This window comes from Plectropomus leopardus, chromosome 12, assembly GCF_008729295.1.
Source record: "Plectropomus leopardus isolate mb chromosome 12, YSFRI_Pleo_2.0, whole genome shotgun sequence".
In the NCBI taxonomy this organism is placed as follows: domain Eukaryota; kingdom Metazoa; phylum Chordata; class Actinopteri; order Perciformes; family Serranidae; genus Plectropomus; species Plectropomus leopardus.
In genome coordinates, this window is record NC_056474.1 from 12,351,397 (window position 1) to 12,371,398 (window position 20,002).

General features: G+C 40.7%; 1 protein-coding gene across 1 annotated transcript in view; it reads left to right on the forward strand.

Moving 5' to 3' along the window:
- The first annotated feature begins 1,840 nt into the window (after positions 1–1,840).
- The window catches only part of cdh2 (cadherin 2, type 1, N-cadherin (neuronal)), a 74,780-nt gene continuing 56,618 nt past the window's right edge, over positions 1,841–20,002 (forward strand). The window contains exons 1-2 of the mRNA XM_042497751.1: positions 1,841–2,172; positions 3,807–3,915. Of these exons, the coding sequence (XP_042353685.1) occupies positions 2,119–2,172; positions 3,807–3,915 (163 nt within the window). The 5' untranslated portion in view covers positions 1,841–2,118. The remainder of the gene's footprint in view (positions 2,173–3,806; positions 3,916–20,002) is intronic.

The following is a 20,002-nucleotide window of genomic DNA, read 5'->3' on the forward strand; positions in this document are numbered from 1 at the left end:
CAAAAAGCATTTTTTCTCAGAGGAGTCCGAAGCTAATTACCATAAAATTTAAATGAAAAACAACATACACATTCAGACAACCCAGTGCATCGTGATCAGACATAATGCATTTGATAACTTTAACTTCAAAATCAAAAACTAACAAACCAAAGTGGTGTGTATGGTAAGAATTATAAACATTGCATTGTATTCAGACTATTTTTTCTTTCTTTGCATTTTTGTGTCAGTTGCATTACAATGGAATGTGCATACGTTAGTGCAAAACGACAATGAGCAAATAAATTGTGACCTCAAACTGACCTCAAACTACTGCAAGGTATTGTAAGATGACATGGTGAAGCATTGTGTTTCCGAGAGTTAATTTAATTTGGAGTGGGAGGACGGCTTAGTCATATCAATGAAGGCCATATAATTGGTTTGGTATTGATATTATGTACTTTAAATCAGGATACCAAGGCTTTATAAGCAGAGACGTGCACAAGTACATTTGCCCTCTTTGGCTGAGCTGCCCCTCTGGAGAAAAAAAAGAAACAATTATTTTATTTTTGCAGACGTGAAAGAGAAAGACATCATTAAAGTTAGACCAAATTGTAAAAAAGAAACATGGATGGATTACTGCACAGGCCTACTAGACACAGACCCAGGGGCCCAAAGCCTTAGAGGGGCTCCCTGGCCCTCACTAGCAAAATGTCACTCAAATTAAGATGCACTGACAATGAAGATATTAAAAATGACCACAAATAAATAAAAAGGAACTGCAAAGAATAATAAAATAACTACAAAAGGGGAAAAAACAACAATAAAGAGGCACACATTAACCCCAAAGACACAAATGTATGTCAAAGAGACACAAAATTACATCAAAGAGACACAAAATGGTCAAAAAAGACACAAAGTTATGTCAAAGAGACATAAACTTACATCAAAGAGACACAAAATGGTCAAAAAGACACAACAATACATCAACGAGACAGAAAATTATTTAAAAAACACAAAGGTATCTCAGAGATATACAAAATGACACAAAATGAACAAAAAAGACCACAAAAATGACAAAAAAACCCACAAAAAACCCACAAAATACCTCAAAGTGACACAAAATAACTGAAGCAAAAACAAAAAGAAAAGCACTGACTACAATGACTACAATGAGATACAAAACTGCATAAGTTCAAAGACATGTAAGACAATAATAAAAAAAAAAATCCAAGGCTAAACAACAATACAGTGTGTATATAATATATCTTGCCTCTATGTAAGGGATGGGGGGGGGGGGGGGGGGGCTGCATGACTGATAAACTGGGGGCCCTTTGTTTTATAATCTACCCCTGTGTGGAAATGATTAACAACAAATGGGGAAAACCTACGTGGTGCCCTGTGAATAAAAATCTCCGCATTCTGCCCACAAATGGTGCCCTTTTTTCAGGTTAGAGCAAAAGGCCCTAAAAATGTCTGTGCACGCCCCTGCTTATCAGCAGGTTTGCATTTATCTACCTTTTTTTTAGATTAAAGTTCTATATATAATAAATACAAAAATCCGTACAAATATATGATAAATATTACTCAAATCAAATATTAAATGGATTCATGCTAATAGGATTAAACAGAAAAACAACAAACAAAAAACACCATAACATAAGATAAGACCACCATAAAGTCGACACCACACACTGTGCATGAACATTATGCGTGAATATTATAATACTCAGTCATTTGGGATGACGCTTAACATAAGGGACCCGGCAACGTCCCAGCAGTGAAATTGGCTGTGTGACCAGTAGGGAGAGACAGTGAGATGGGCGGTTTATAGACTAGTGGCTGGGGCTCTTTTTGCGTTTGTGTCGGACTGGATGGGAGGGAGCAGCAGCCTCAGTACCAGGCACTGCTCTCCCTCAGTACACTGACTGGATAGATAGACGAGGAGGCTGCTACATGCTGCCGCCGCCGCCACCGCTCCCGCTGCTGCTCCTGCCTTTGTCGTAGAGGGACCTTTTTTTCACCGCGGCCACACTTGAGCCAGACGGATATTCTTCTTTTTTTTTTTTTTAATTTTTCCTTTATCTCTTTTTTTTTTGCACGGATTCCGAAGGGGGGAATAAAGCAGTCGCGGGCGTACCAATGTACTCACTACACGAGGGTCTGTTTCTGCTGGCGGTCTTAACAGGACTGCAGGTAATGTCATTTCAGAGCTTTTTTTGGAGCGGAGTTAACACCGGGACAGTTCCGGCTTGCTTGTTCGTTTTGGCGATGCTGTTTGTTGAGTTACGAGCCCCGTCGAGCTGCTAGCATTTCAAACACTTCACATGGCGTGCAGTTTTTGAATGTGCCACAAAAAAATCACAATAAAGTAGCTCGAGCTCGGCTCTTTTCCTCTGATTGTGTGCGCACGACGGGATTTGTCGTTGAACTACTACGCATGTATAATTGTATTATTTCACCGATTCAAATTTGCAATGACGTAGCCTCGTTTAAGAGTTCAAATAGCTGAGTCTTTTATTGTCTGGAAGTTGGCCGACACGGGCCCACATTAACCCAGTTCTCACTTGGTTATATTTAGTTTAGATTTAATATTTATGTAGATTGCTGCAGCGTGTCTCTTTCTCCCGGCGAGTTAATAGCCTCTCCGGTTCAAAGCCGTTATGAGCAACAATGTAAAGTAACCCACTGTAAATCACTGTGGTCGGTTATAGTTTAACTACATAAACGAGAGATGGGATATGTTTGTTTTTAAGCCTTAGCATGGAAACTAACGGTGTAATGGAGTGATTTCATGGAAATGATTTATTTCTTCGACTTATTTTTCGACTTTGTTAAAATTGCGCCCCTTCTGCAGCAGATAAATAGCAGCCACACAGTTAAATAACGCAGCTTTGTCGGCTGAAAATAAAGGATTTGCGTCTGTTAACATCCATAAATGTACATCCTGGTGCCGTTGTTGTAACGTGCTAGATTCCCAGCTCTGCTCCCCCTCCCCTCCCTGCAAGCATTTTCCATTTAAATTCCTCTGATTAAAAATGGCAAGTGGCACGGATACCCACAATGCTCTTTTTCAGCAGGGCTCCTCTCGTTTTACATTCTTTTGAGAGTGCGTGCAAAGAAACACGGCCTGTGTTCCTCGGAGCTGAATCAATGCCGAGGTTGTGTGATTGAGCACATTTAAATATGCCTGGACATCAGTAATGCTCTGCTTGTGGTTTTCTTACTGTTAGTTTTTAAACATTTTTTTTTTTTTTTTTTTTTTTACAAAAACACCGGCCCTTGTGACTCACAGACTTCCCTGCAACATCCTCATTAATCCCTGAATCTTTTGTGTTGACACCCTATAGAGTTTTGCTTTTCAAAACACGGCACCGTATTGATCACAGTCATAGCCTTGCAGTTTCTTTAGACATCAGCAGTTGTTACTTGTTTATTCAGACATTTACACATAACTGTTTGCTCCCACAACAGTGGATCGTTAGCATTTACTTTTTATTGCTTTGTTCCTGTACTTCAAAGTGTTTGTCCAGAGCAGTGTGTTGATCAGAGGGGCTGACTCCGAGAGTTGGTCATCATAACCCTACCCTGTGCCTGGGCCCCTCCCGGGGGGACAAATGGAGCTTGTTCTTGCCTAGCCATGCTTTTTGGCTAATGCTTAACCCTTTTGGCCTCATTATCCTAATTGCAGTCCCTGCTATAAAAACAACAGATGCTTTTGTACAACTGCGGGGACTTCGGAACGTGACCAAGAGGTTTTTGGAGGCAACAGAGTGCATTTTTTGAAGGTTGATTTATGACTCATTGTTGCCCCCCCCCCCCCATTACAGATTGCAGCAGAGGGCAGGGGCACCCCACCATGCAAACCAGGCTTCTCTGAAGATGTATACAAGGTTGTGGTGCCAGATATCACGGAGAAAGGACGTCCCCTTTTCAACGGTGAGTGGTGAAATATTTCCCAGTTTTGTTCCGTGCTTGTTATGTCCGTGTTTGTTTGAGTGTGTGCGTGTTGGCACGCACATTGGTTTTGCGTGCTTGCCTCCATGTGTTACATTTCAGGGAGGATCAGAACAAGCCTGACATATTTAAACAATTAGCTTCGGCGTAGTCGGGTTGCATTGCGAGTCGTGTAGTTTGCCTTGTAAACCAGCTCAAATGTGGTTTAACTTAGCTCTATAGCTCCTGTCCATTTTGCCTACATGCTGTTTTTTTTCTTTCAGAGCAGACGCAAACACAAGCAGATTGTAAATGCTAGATCATACATCATGGCGAAAAAGTTAGAGTTTTTGCAATTTGCACTTTGTTGAGATAGATATTAACTGCTGGCTTTGCTATTATAAGTAGGAAAACCTTGTTGATTGCACTAAAAAAAGTCAATTACAAACAGATTTGAGTACTCAAACAATGTTAATCAAGCAAATAACAGCTATTAAACATCTTAGGCCTTGTGCTGCTGCATTGTATTACTTCCATTATCGCACGCCATTATTTTGCATTTGTCTTGTTCTAATTTAACATCACTTAAGTGCAGATTTAAACCATATGCGGGAAGTATTTCTGTCACTTGAAATGCTCTTATGCCTAAAGGTTCCTGCTGGAATCATATGATAATGTGTCCATTTGCAGTGCTACACTGCTAAGCCCACTCAATGGCAGTAATAACAGCAATTTAAGTATCTGTCAAAATGTTTATTACAGCAATAGTGTTTCTGTGAAACCCAGATGTAGTAGGTTTGTATAATGTATAACCTGGTGCAAACAAGAAAGGGAAAAAATAATGATTTTTTTTCGCTGTAGCCCATTACGCTGCAGCAGGCATGACCAATACTGCTTCTTTGGAGTTTAATATTGGCAAAATGAGGATGCAGCTACCATGAAAACAGTACGCAAGCCTACAGACGGTAATAAAACTGGAATATATCACCAGTGTGCTATTAGAGAGGTGAGAGCCTTGAGGTCATTTGGACCAGAAAACGTTCTCGCTTGTGTTGGATTTCACAGTGTGTGCCTAAAACTTGCACGCTGCCGTTGGTGTGTGAGTCAGATAGGTGGAGGGGGAGGTAGCAATGACGGGAGAAGAAAGGAGAGAGGGAAGAGAGTGCTTAGATGGGTGGGTACAGCTTTCACTGGGCTTTACCTTGTGCACAAGTTTCCGTTTGATCTTGCAGGTGATGGATTTCCCTCTGTTGGCTTGTGGATGAGCCGTGACCGGGGGTAATCAGGTTCCCTTTTGTTTGCCCCCCTCCTCTCGCACCCCCTTCTCTTTCTATACCTTCCCCTCCCCCAGCGAGTTGTTGCTCTGTGGAGATTTCCTTGACAGAGAGGGGCACTCCTGTGTCATTGTAATGCAGCAGGGCTCAGCAGCGTGGGATGATGTTAATGAAACTGCATTCTCTAATGAAAAGATCCTGTGGCATGTTTTGAAAGACAAAGCCCCCACAGTGTGGAGAGTATGCCTAAAGTTTTTCAACTTTGCTTTCGCCACGCTGGTTTGGGATATTGTTTTTGACCAGGAGCTCCAGGTTTTTTTCATATGGATGCTTCTATAGCCGCATGTAGCGGGCTAATTCTTTAAGTTTTCCTGCATTTCATTAACTTTGTCAATTATTGTGCCCTGAAAGGCCTTAGATAATGAATAGAGGCAATGAGTGAATTTTGTCAGAGCCTTTTTATTAACGAAATGCACAGGCTATGTCAGGTTATAAATAACCACATCTAGGATGCAGAAACTTCTCTTTTATGTTGTTGGTTGGTAGTTAACTTTGTATGAGATCTGTTTACATATCTGTGTAACACTATCTGTAGATTGTGTAAGGTGTCAGTAATATGAGTCCTTTGCTCGTGTTGTATTGCTTTTGACCCCAGTGTATGCATAAGATGCAGCAGGGGAGATATCTTTGTCCCATCCAATTGCAGTCTGTCCTTTGTTATTGATCAAGAGAATACACATCCTGTGGTTTGTTAAGACTGGAAATGGGGGGCAGTTTACATATAAACAGCTGACATTGTACTGTTTGAATTAAAGACATCCTGTAGAGTTGATGGTGGCAATTGTGGCCATCCAGTTAACATAACTGTTTGATAGTAAGATTTAATCACATGCCTCGGGGCGTAAACTAGGTTTTAACTGTTAGTTGGCCAAGTGAGGCCCCATTGATTTTCAATAGATTTGTAAAAAAAGCATTTTTTTTTTTCAAAGTTGCTTGGCAGAGCAGCGCAAAGAAGCCAGGAAGGATGATTATTCTTCAATGAGAACTCCTCTCCAATGATCCATTAAAGACGGTTACGCTCATTGTTTGCAGATGCAAAACCACATCAGGATTAGGGGGTTACCCATTGTCTGTCCGCTGGGGCCCATATGACCTTGCTTTTTAGGTTGGAATATTTGCTCCGGCGTGATACTGAGTGGAGAGAAACGACCAAACATTGTTACTTATCATCAGACCCTCATACAGATGAAAGGAGTTTAATTCTTTAAACATTTGCGCAGTGTTTCCTCTTATCTTGTTTAGTCGCTTGATAAAATGACTTGTTTTACTAAATTGCATTTAATTTCAGGTAGGCTGCAGCTGCGGGTGGTTTGCCTCTGGGTGTCTAATGGAATTCTGGTGGCTTTGGAGAGCTGACACACATTGCGCCGTTTTTTTTCCCCTTTCTCCAGATGAGGCCTTTAAAGCGGGGTTGCAAAGTGAGTCAGTCGGAGCATTATTCAGCAGAGGTTTCCCTCCCTAAAAACTGGGTTAATGAAAAGCCCAAAAGCCTAATTGAGCTTAATACACTCTCTTATGCTGCTGTTCTGCCATCCCTACCCCCAACCATGTTTTGTGCTTTCATTTTTCTTTCCTCCACCCCACAGCCCTGTGTTTTGCTCCTTTTTCTCGACAATTATGCGAGCTCTGCTGATGAAAGAGAAGTATGTCTACAGTCTGCTTGGTTCAAGTGCTTAAAATGTGAGCGTGTCAAGAGGGTCCAGAGAGCCACAGAAGAGATGGGGGGAGGGATTTACAGTTGACCAGTTTAAAAATGTGATTGAAACAATTAGTGTCAACGTCAGCAATGAGAACATGAACTGCAAAGCCTCCACGTGCTATATATATATGTATATATATATATATATATATATATATATCTGTATTTTCAGTTAATCTATCATTAGGTATAATTACCTCTCTTTGCTGTGTTTGTTCAAGGCAAACCTTTTAAACAAACCAAATCTCACCCTTTTGACAAGAAAAACATTGCATTCGTGTCATTTTACACCGACTGAACCCATTTTTATGTTGTTCTGGTTCTCTGCGCTCTGTTAAGATTCTGATGGCCCTGGGTACAGCTGGGGCCACTCAGATGTGTTTAAGGGGCCCCAGTGTTTGGTGAGACGTGACCCTGCTCGACCCTCTCCTGTAAACTGGGCCAAGTGCTCAGCAACATACTCAACCCTTTTTCCTGCTCTCAAATTTGGGATGAGGTTGGTGGGGGTTTTCAGGGGAGGTATAGATGAATGAAAGACCAGCCAAAGAGGTCCTGACCCGTCACCAGGGAGCCCCCCCCCCCCCACCTCATGTTTTTCTGACCTTCGAAGTAGACTGCTCATCACTTGGACTAATGTCGAAAACCTGGGCTTTTAAGCTGTTTACATGGCAAATTTGTATTTTTCCTTAAACAGCATGATGGACAGTAAATCACTATTATGGGCCTTGTGGTATGAGTAAAAGACTACAAGGGACTGTGTCTGGAACACTGCAGTAAATTTATATAACTCTGCTTAAGGCTGGGCAATAACTTGATAATGTGAATTGAGACTAAATATCGTCTTAGATTGTGGGTATCGCAATTAGGAAAGTATTTTGTTTTCCTTCTTTTAAAGGCTGTATATTACAGTTAAGGTTGCAGCAGTATACTGGTTTCAAGGTAACAGCAATATAAAAACTGATGGTTATCATACCATGTGCATTGGCATATCTATGATATTGGAGAAAAAAATGCAACTACATGGAGAATGTCAGCTTTATTTTAATTATTTTCAAAAGGGAGACTTTTAAGCATACTTCCATTAAAAATGCTTTTGAGATTCAGGTACATTAATAAAATGTTTTTTTTAAATCAAAAATAACCCTTCCCTCTTCATTCCTGTAAGGAATTCTGGCTGATAATAACAATAATGATCCTGTAATACTGTGCTACTGTGAAACTGCAATATTTTCTGAGAAGGTAATTGTACCGTAAAAATCTCATACCCCGTATCCCGTTAGCCACTCAGTCAGTCGCGGTTGGAGAAAAAAATCGATACAGCGTAGTATCGTGATATTTTTGTATGGCAATATCGTATTGTTACAAGGACACCAAGAATTGATTTTTCTTGTTTAAATTACATAAATTATTAATATCATGAATACAAAATCAATGTAATCTATTGTGTATTTACACCACTAGTTAAATTTTGCTGCAATAAAGCAGATCGAAGTGAGCTGAACAGACTTAATTTAACTTTTATCTTGTAAGATAATACAAATTTTGATAAAGTTTTCCTTTGGTGATATAATTTGCTGTGAAAAAAGGAAATAAATTACTAAATATCACATTAGATTTTATCGCAGTACTCCGCATATTGCCCTTTTAAAATTGCAGTAATATAGTATTGTGACTCATTCACTGTGATAATAATGTATCATTGGGCCTGTAGTGATTCCCATCTGTCTGTATGTCCACATTACTGATGATTATTTATCAAAAATTTCATTGCATAGTTAATATAGCAATATTGATATTGAGGTAGCTGCCCAAATTATCGTGATATTTGATTTTTCTCCATATCGCCTAGCCCTTGCTTTGATATTTATTGAAGTATACAGTAGCGGTTGATGAGATAAGTCTTCCTTTGAGTACATAATTTGAAAGTTGAAAAAAGGTAATAAATTGCAATGCATAGCTATAATATTATTGTAATACTCTGCATATTGCAAATCTTAAAATTGCAATAATGTATAGTGTATCAATGTTTAAAACATTTTCATTGCATAATTAATATCATTGCAATATCAATATCAAGGTATTTGCTCAAAATTATGGTGGTATTTAACATCCTCCATATTTCCTGGTCCCTGCCCCATAATTCATTGAAATATACAGTGTCGGTTGATTACTTTGATTAATATAGTATCTGCTGAAGACCAGTGTCATCAAAAGAGTGTCAGCCACTGTGTTTGAGGTGTATGAGGTCTGCATTGATGTCTGTGCTAATGCTGAATAATTCAATAGTCAAACATGGCTTTCTTAATATTTAAATCCCTGTTCAAGATGAGATCATGAGTACAGAGGAGCCATCATACAGCAGATGACGAAAATGAAGAGCGACAGAGACACTGTGAAGCTCTTCCTTTTTAATGTATTGCAGCTGCTGCATGTTTCACATACTCGTTTTGTCATTGAAGGACATCAATAGCAACCTCACGACCATTCCTCTCTTTCTTTTGGTGGAGTAACAACTCCAGCTCTTCTTCATTTGTATTAGGTAAGGCAGTAGTTTCAATGTAAGTTTGTTTGTAAGAGCAGTCCATTGCCCCCATCCCCCCTTTTTTCTGGAAGTGGATCAATGAATCCAGGGTCTTTGTTTGCACTGATCAATATGTTGTAATGAAGGCTGCGCTCCAATTTCCAGCTAAAGCATCAGTGGCGCGTTGGAGTTGAATTTGTTATATTCTTTATTGTTATCAGCCTGCATAAATTTATTTTCATCTCCCGTCACTGTGTCTTTTTTTTCGTCTTCCTGGGAGCGCCATGGCCTAGATAACCACCACATATTGTGATGGCAGATTGAATCTTGGCAGCGCATGGTTTTGGGAAGTAACCTTTGATGCAGTTTGCCTCCAGTATAACTGGGAAGCAGAGCTGGTCGAGTGCTAGTGTTAGGGCCACCACAGCCATTTGTCAGAGGATTGCAGCTCTGTTGTAGTCCCAAGGCCATATCGTAAAAATGAAGTAATAATGTTAGCGTATTAAAACAAGTGCATCCATCTGTGGCTAATTTGTGAGTGTGCTTTCTGAGCCGGCTGGGTGGTATGACGGAAGAAGACATATTTTATTGATGTCTGACCTTTTTAGGCTCTTAGTTCTTGACTAAACCATATGGTGGTCTGAAAATAATCCATCCATACTCAGAGGTAGGTACTTGAGCAATGCCTAAATGTAGCTGAAGTATTTTTTTAAGAGGACTGACATTATCCTGATGGCTTCTCATCACCTTTGTTCATATCGCTCTTATCAGCTACAGGCCCTGCCCTCTGCTATTGGCACCTAGCAGTGTGTGGCTCTGACATTGGGCAGTAGTTAAGGTGTTCCTCTCTGGTGTTTGTGTGAATGTGAGGGGGGTTGTCCTTGGCATATAATTAGCTTGTTCAACCCAGACTGCTCTTGGTGGAGGTGTTGAAGTGTTTGGGCCGCTCCTGGTGACAGAGATTTCTATAACAAGGCTTATTGACCTACACTGCTTTTGTCAGCATGACTGTACTGAAAACTAGCAACCAGAAAATGTTGTTTAATCTGACCTTGACCAGTCAATTGTTGATTTAACATTTATTTTTCATGAACTCGTAATTAAAAATGTCAGTCTATTAGGGCTGTGACTAACCGTTACTTTCATTACCAGTTAATCCGACGATTGTTTTTTATGATTAACCGTTAGTCTGTAAGTCTATGCTTATCACCGTTTTTAATTTTTGTCCAAAATCCATAGAGTCTTCATTTACTACCATAAATGACAAAGAAAAGCAACAAATTCTCATCTTAAAGAAGATGACACCGCAAATGTGTGACATTTTTGTTTGAAAAATGACTAACATCAATCGATTATCAAAGTTGTTGGTGATTAATTTTATTTCGATGGACTAATCTATTAATGGACTAACTGTTGCAACTCTGTTGTCCCCTATGATCCACAGGGACTGCATACAGATATGAAAAGCAGTCCTTTTACTGTCTGGCTCCTTCACACAGTCATGTGAAGGTTAGAAGGGTTTTATAGGTTATTTGGGTCCAGATCACACCTGGGTCCCTCCATCCATGCCGTATTACCAAGGCTTTAAAATTGATGTGTGAGCTTCCATCTAAAAGACTGTCAAAAGAGAGAAGATTTATTTGTTCTTCTAAAACAATTCTTCCCTGTTTGCAGTTGGTCATGACAAGAGAAAGAGATGGAATCATTCTTAAGCCGTTCTCTCATATGAACTCTGGGTAATGTCTGAAGGAGCAGGTCCGAACATTGTCGGAGTTTCTTTTTCACCCTTGTAGCACAAAGCTGGAGATTGTCTGTGTAAGAGGCGTTCGCACCTACGGAAAATACTTGGTTCAGCGAGGGGTGGCACCTGTGCAGAGATTGCAGGAGGCAGAATTTGAGGTGCATTACACCGCAAGTAGCCGGTTCATTTACTTTGTCTGATGATTTCGTCTTCGGCCCACACTGACAGATGTAATGAATCCAGTCGTCTCTCCAGTTAGACATTTTAGTAGCTTTCTTTATGTAAACTATTCTTCTTCTTCACCCTCAAATGTTTATGCTCTTCTAGTTTTTTATGAAGCCTACTGAAAGAAATGTCATCAACGCGCCCATTCGCTTGCTGTGAATTCTCCAAACAACTACCTGCTCTATTAGCACATGGGCTCAATTGGACAGTACACTGACTTTTCACTCGGGGGCTGGCAGGGGAAAGTCTGTTAAATGTCTGATCCAACTGATTTAGACCTTTGTATTCTAACAAACGGCTCCTCCGGGTCATGTGTAAATAATATCAGGTTTGCAGTGCATGTGTAAAAGGGCCTTTAATGATTGCGTAGCTGGTATACTGGTTCTTATGTGTAACATTTAATGCTAAGAACACCCAGGAAGTGCATAAGATGACCCCACTATGTAATGAGGCCGTGTATAAATAGCCGTATTGACCTAACTTTCTGCATATATGCCTCCTTATAACTGGGCTAGTGTTATTATTCAACAGTGAAATGCTACAAAGAGCGTGGAAAAGAAAATGCCAGCTTGCACCAAGAAGACAATACGTCAGCACTATGGAGTGAATTGTTTACTTTTCTCGGGACTGATTTGTGGATTTCAGTGCCATTTCTCTTCCACGGGACAGCCTTTTTTGGCTGGTAGAGCAAACGGCTCCATATCTCTTTCACAGATCCTGTCTCTACAAAGAAAGCTCTGTTTGCAGTGTTGCCCCAGCTGTTTATTGTGCAATGCCCCCCGTTCGATTTTGCCCACAGTTTCTCTCGCTCTGCTGTGCTTGTTTTTCTCATTATGTTAAGCTAGATGAGAGTATAGAGAGCCTTGGCATCACATTTTCCATCGGCAGACCAGTGAAGGGAAGCCACTCCCAGTCCGCACTACTTTGTCTTGCTCTCGTTAAAGCTTTTGTTCTTAAAGCGATACGTTTAGCTTCAGCTTTGTCACTTTTAGACAAGAATGCATTCACTCGCTGCCTAGATGTAAATTCAACTGCACTGAACAACACACAACAGGCAGACATGTCTTTGTGTGCAGGGTCAAACGGGGAACCGCTAATACTCAAATGAATATATTAATGAGACTTTTAGCAAACGTAGAAAACAGAAACAGGACTGGCCTTGTGTTTAGCCTTTTCCTGTATGCCTGTGACACACATAGCTCGCATTTTCAAAACCTCATGCTGTGTTCAAGAGCTTACATGAATCAACACACTATTATTCCTCCGCCCAACAAAAGAGAAATTTGAAGCAGGGACACGTTAATTGACCCAGATACTGTAACCATGTTCACAAAAGCCAATATCCTGCCTGGGAGGAGACGTCTACCTCCTGCAGGCCACGCCAACTATTGTGTTCCGGCAGAGGCTTCAATTTCAACACACCAGCGCCTCTCTGGACACTAGCCTCTGATGAGTCGCTAGGTCATCTCTCGTGACATTCTCCATGCATCCTCCTTTTAGCTTGCCGTCTGTCACCACCACCACTTCCCTCCCTTCCCCCCACCACACACGAGCTTTAAGATGGAGGAGCTCCCTCGGCTCTATACAATGATTGATGTGACTTAATTGAGTAATGCAAGGACAGTAGTTCAGCATTTAGTCCTTTATTCTACAACTGTTTCTCGGAGTGACCTTGGTCGCTTCATGGCTTCAGTCATGAGTGTGATGTGCAATTTTATCGGTGTTGGTAATATTTTTGATAGATGGCTGTCAGAGGTTTTGTGGAGCTTGTGTTTTTTGACAGTCTCTCTATACAAGTTTTTTTTTTTACGCTAACCGAGTGTGTCCACATCTGTCGAGGATATAAATAAGTCCCATTTACTATTGATCATATCACTCCTGGGACCTGTGTGGTAATAAATGTTTCTATTTTTGTTTGTCTTACAAAATAAAGAATATCATTACTTTTATGTACGGCAAATTCATCTTTTAATTTAATCTTGATTGGACTGGTGATAGGGCACATTGCCTTCCTTATTCCCCCATCCAAACTGTTGGCTCATCAGATAAGCATATGTAGCTCACCATATTACTTGTCTCAAGTGATGTACTGTTACCAGGCCTTGCTGACACCAGTGTCTGCCATCACCACGCAGATATTATGATTGACCTGCAGCAATTTCTAGCCTCCATTTGAGCGTACACTATGGCAGTGAGCAACATATCGCTCTGCGGCTCGCGTTGTCTGAGTTTATATTATCTCTGCCTCTGTCGATATTTACTGAGGCATTAAAGAGCGTGCAGCATGTCGCCACTTTATTTCCTGTAGCAGTGCGTGCTCAGCAGGACAGGGGCTGGAGGGGGGTAGATTCTTACTGAAGGGTATAACTGCTGCTACAAGATGAAGGCCTGCTAATTTTCCAAACATGTTGAGTCTGACTGAGTCTGCACAAAATGAGGTGGCTAAGACAAAGGCATATGGCATAACAGTTTGATTGGGATTTTGATTTGAATTTCTCTTGTCGTAAATTACTTCCTGCCTCAAGTCGTGAGCACAATGAGCAGAATTGTGGAGATAATACAACGGTTGTATTATCAGTTGCTTGAAGTGGCTGCGTTCGTTAAATCGCGTCAAGAGACGTCTGAACACTGAGTGTCAGCAAGACTCCATCACAAACCTCACAACGATTTTAAACTCCTTCACTAGTTTCTTATTGTCCTTGGCTTTCCGCCATTTTATCCCGGGCAGGTAAAATCTGCTTGTGTGAGGTTGTGAGCTAGGAGACGCTGTCCATTAGAGCTGCATGATTAATTGTATTAAAATCAATATTTGCATTCATAACTCTGAAATCTCATTCGCACATGACAATGATTTCCCTGTGTTTGGATTAGCGGGAGATCAGTTGCATTAAGCCAAACACTCCTAATTTCTCCCTAAATTGCAAATTGAGATCAAAATGAGTCAGAAAAAAGGAAACCTCCTGGCAGTAGTGAGAAAGAAAATTCATTTATCCAGACCAGCTCTGACAACCATGCTCACAGTATATCTATATATGGGTTGTATATTGCATGAAAACGTATATATTATCATGACATGTCAAAAGGACACTGCAAGCAAATCATAGTTGCAGCATCGTAAACTAACACCAAAAATATGTTCAATATGAGGTTGCGATCAAGGCCATAAAAGCCTGGAGGATCGACTCTCTTGGTGTTTGGAGGAGAAAGATGTAGTCTCAACAAAAACTTTCAAGGCAGTACTTTTTTCCAGGGCTGTTGCATTGCATTTCATTACATTGCAGTGAAGAGATGTTGCTATTTTCTGGTTACTTTTTCTATGAGTTTTAAACCATAATAAACAGAGCAAATTGAGGTATTACACATATAAGGCCTTTGCATAAACCTGGGCAGTCTCTGTAGTAAAAAGATGGAAATAAGTTTGAAAGTGGTGCTTCATACCCAGAGGAAAAAGAAAGAAAAAGGGTGCTTTGCTCAAGAGTTAGAAAACCTACACCTACCAGAATGCCATGGGCCTGACGTAATGTGGATAGTCCGTGTATAACAATATCGGCCAGACGGATCTCGTATTACCGTTAAGCAGTTTGTGAAAACATCTGAACATCTGATGTGCGAAAAATGCAACTCAGCAGCTAAATCTTGCTTTATATTTGATTAGTGCTGCTTAGTTGTAATGTTTCATCCCTGTTTTTCGGCCTGCGTTTTCACAGTGCATGAAGCAGTATGGGGCCCTCTTCCTGTTCACAAACTTTCCCTATTACGGTGAGTTGGCGGGCAATACGAAAATGCGGAAATACAGTCTGTAGTTCAAGCAACAGCCCCAAAAACCAGCAAAACTCCTCCAAGTGACGTAAATTACGTCTTTTGGAGTGTTTGGCGCGGGGGGGGGGGGGCAAAATATCCCTTAAAGCACCCTTTCTCCATTGTAGAGTTGTTTGATTCAATGTTAATGTCAAAAATAAATGTAGCCCTAATATTAGCAGTAAAGCCAGACCTTTGTTACACAGTAAAAAAGGTCTCCAATTGTTTACCAGCATCCCACCTACCCTCCATCTGATTCCACCCAAGTGCAATACACTCAATCTTAGATAGGTCCTGTGTCAGCCCTTCACTCTCACACTAAGTGTTCTAAGCACTGTGACCTTTGTTGAAGATAAGCTTCCTTCGGCTGACTTGAAGAGTTTGGAATAACGGCCTCAACCATTAATTTATGGCATTGCTAACCATATGAGGGCTATGAGCCAAGGTTATTGACCTTTCACGCCTGTCACTAGTGATAGAGCGAGCCAGACCCAGGAGGAAAATGAATTGAGCTTATTAAGGAGCTAGGCTTTGAATCAAACCAAAGGGGTGACTTTATTCTTCAGTTTTCTCTTTTATTTAAATAATTACTTTCTCTTTTATGCTGTTTGACCAATTGTCTTCTGCCAAAGCAGGAATTGAGAGCACATACAGCTGGAGTTACACTGAATCATAATGTTGCACTGACTGTGTCCGGGAGAGATCAGGGTGCTGTGAGTGAAATTCCTGAAGGATTAACACTTGGAGCACGAAACACATTACAGCAGCACATCTTCCACTGAGGTCATTATTATCAGATGAAGGATTCTGTGGACTCAGAATCACTAATCAAAGTTTGGTTGCAAAGGCGATTTTACAAGACAGTCTTTTTTTCATTTCAAACACAAATCTTTTTGTCTTTGTTTCTTTGCCTGTGATTTACTTGAACATTTGTAGCTGTAACACAAAGGAGGAAAGCTGAGGAGACAGAAAACTATTTGAATAAAATGAAGCATGTAAAGAATGTTGTGTGCACTGAAGAGAAACAGAGCCACGGACAGAGGAGATTGAGCGCATGTTATTTCAGCCCCGTCCTCCCTCCGAACTCCCAGTCTGTAAAACCTGGTGGGAGGCAAGGGAGGCATGCATTTATATTGGATCAACATGCTATGATGTTATTTTTCCAGCTCCTCTACTTGTGTTTATAATCATACCCGGTCCCTTATGGGGTTCAACTAAAACCATTTTTATTGACTCTGGAGAAGCTTATCTTTGCCTGATGCATTGTTTGTACATAGGACGACAATCACATCCCAGTGGAAATAAGCAATAGATAGAAAAAACTGAGAACTTGTACCATAAATGTGTTTTTGTTATTAGAAATCGTCCCTGGTGAGGTCCAACTTAAGGGACATTTTTAATATTGTAATATTTGTTCTGTTTATACATATACCTCCAGTATTTCAAGTGGCTATAACCTCATTTAGAGCGAGAACAGAGACAGAACCTCTGATGCTGCTCCAGCCACCCTCTATAGTATTCATTTAGAGGGTAGCTTGTTGAAGTTTTCAAGTGTTTGTTTATTCGCAACGAGATAGCCAGAGGATGAGGTAAAAGGACTAATGCATGAGAATTTTGTCCGCTTGAGAGTGCCGTTTGTAAATGCAGTGCATACTTGTGTGTTGTAGGGAATTATTTGCATGCTGAGGTGGACTACTTATCAAAATGTACAGTATGTACAAAACTAGAAAAAAAATTATCATTGCCTGTGGGCAGCAGGGGTACGTATGAGTGGGAGGGCTATTTTGGACCTGAAAAGCTCCATATCGCAAAAGCTTATACCTCGAGCTGGGGACTGTGGATGTGCAAGTGGGTGCCAGCTGATGGGGAAAACATGCACTCAGGGTATGATCACACTGCAGCCAAATATGGCTGTCACTCTAAAGCTGAAGTTCACACACAGTTCAGTTACAAAAGAGGATGACCGCCAAAAAACTGAAAAAGCAAAGTGAATGCTTGACATTTTCAGCTGAATTTGAGTGTGTGTATATTTGAACTCTGTGGTGTGTACTGAAAACTAGAAGTTGGCAACATCATAGTCATAGCCAGCCTTTTTTTTTTTTACACTCCCCTCCTTCCTCTTTGAGGTGTGAGTTGCCTTTTTCCATGCAAGATGCCAGTTACTCATAGAGATGTAACATCCTCACATTTTCAATCCAGATGCTGCTTTCCCACCGCAGTTGCTCCCATTGTGGGCCACTTTGTGGTCTGGCCCCAAAATGCTGCACTTTACACTGAGCACTTTCCTTAAAGGTACTAAATTTGTCAGGAGGAAAAGCACATGAAGTCACTGTCGGTTTATCACAAACTGATGGATGAAATCACACCTTAGGCTGTTTGAGCAATTGAGCCAAGCTGAAAAAAACCCACTTCAGAAAGCTATTGGTGGTGGGACCAGTTTTTGCCCTGTAAAAAATGTCGCTGTGGTTATGGGTTAGTTATAGATAAGGACATTGATTTTATTTACTTGCTTCTACTCATGGTGCTCTGATGTCATTTAAAATCCCTGTACGTGGTCGATAGAGCGTCAGTCACAAAGTTTCAGTGTGAGCAGGATGCCCCCTATGGACCAGCAGGGTTTCAGTTGACTAAAGCTCCTTTCCAGTCGGCTGTTCAATACACATAGCTCCCCCTTTAATATCTGCCTTTTTTATTTCATTGGAATTTATTGGCATTCATTCCTGGAACAAATTACTCTGCGGTATTCACGGGTATTTACTGGCTCCAGCACCAGTTTGGTCCGATCGGCAGTGACAGAAATACAACAGTGGGGCTGTAACTGACTCAGAACCATGTCAGTCAAATCAGAGTCGGCTGTTCAATACAAATAGTGGAGGATTTGTTCCTTTTTTCCACATGGTTCGAAAGTCAAAATAGGGTTTGGCAGGACATTAAGGGTGACAGCAATGTTCACGTCACATAGTAAACATGCCAAGTTAGCCCTCCAAGCTAGTAAAGTGTGCTAGCTACACTGACACTAGATATTTAACTAAACGCTGGTTCTGCAGCTGTCTCTACTGGAGAGCAGCGAGAAAGCAAGGAGTGCTCACTCTGCAGCTATTTCTGGTGACCGAAACGTCTTCAGAAGTACACTGCATACTGACTGACAAAAAAAACAGAAAGCGACCACTCAACTTAAAGAATCTCAGTGGACTGAGGGGGGTCCGACTGATGATTCAAATCTTCAGCTTTCAGGGGGCATCCCTAGACACAAGGGTGGATGGGTTTTTCGGCCATTTTCCACACAATACAATGATGTGCCACCACAAAATACCATCCGTCTCCGCCCAAGCAGGGCTTGAACATCTTGTAAAATTAATCTGCACAGAGTTCTAAAGAGTTACTGAATAAAAGACAAATATTAAAAAAGAAGCAACTGCCATATTTTCACTGGGCCCCATGCTGCTTTCTACTGTTTTTCTAACATGTTTTCTGACTGTGTAAGATGCTCAAAATACTAAAAGAGTTAAAAAAAAACAAACAGAAATGCATACTTGTCTAATGCAGAGTTGTGTACAAGTCTCTGTACTACTGGCAATGGAAATGAGTTTAGAGCCTATTTTTAATGTTAAGTTTTCTCACATTTAAAAATCCTGTATAAATACACTAATTTTGGTAAAAAAAAAAAAAAAAAGGGTATAAGGCATTTTTAGTCAAAGATTCTGTTCTTTTGCAAAATAAGCCAACCTTCCTACCAGTCAACAAAGAACTTCCTCAGCTGAGAACAGCCCTAAATAAAGTATGCTGTGGATGACTTGCCAAGACCATAAACCATCAGGTTGACATTGCATTATTACTTCAGCATTTAGTGTTTGTTCAAAGCAACTCCCTCACCCCCAGTGGGAGCATGTGTGCACGCGCGCACACACACACACACACACACACACACACACACACACACACACACACACACACACACAGCTTGTCTTTTTTTAAAGGATCTTATTGGATAAATAGCAGGAAAAACAACTGTAGTGAACCCGTTTGAATGTTTCTCCTCTGTCCTAGGGAGAATGTGTTGTCTAGGAGAGCCGAGGTCAAAAGACACAAACAAGGCTTTGTTCTGCATTTTCCAGGCTTATTCTGTGCCGTGCGTTCATAGTGGGCAACACTGGCACACATTGTTCTGTTATACATCTGTCGAAAGATTGCTCAGTTGATTGAAAGAGAATGTTTATTCATGATTTATAATTCTGAATATTAATTTTGTTCCTTTTTGACTGACACATATTTTTGTGTTTTAAATTGGAACAAACTGAAGTTGTGCATTTTGGGGGTTTTCATGGACATAAAAAAAAAATCCAAACAGAAGAGATTCATGGCTCAAAGTGGCTACATGTTGGTATGTTTGGCAGCGATCTGTGGCTTTTTAGCAATAGATATTTGATGATACAAGATGGAGTACAATAAAATCCACTTTTGTGTTTGTGATGTTAGACTACAGATATAGTACATGCAAGAATGACTTCAGACTTGAATATTCCCGATTATTCATAGTGCAAAATCGCATCCTGGGGCCGCTACTTTAGTACAACTGCATAAACAAACACCTTGAGTGACAAGGCCGTCAAATACTCCACATTTCAGCACCACTTACAAGTATAATCAGTACAGTCTCACAGGAAAACAGTGTGGTTCTTGTTTCTTTTAATAGTAGACGACCTAACAACCAGAGCCCTCTCACGCTGATTACCTTATGAACAGGGCTGTTGCAGACCTGCATTGAAGGGTAT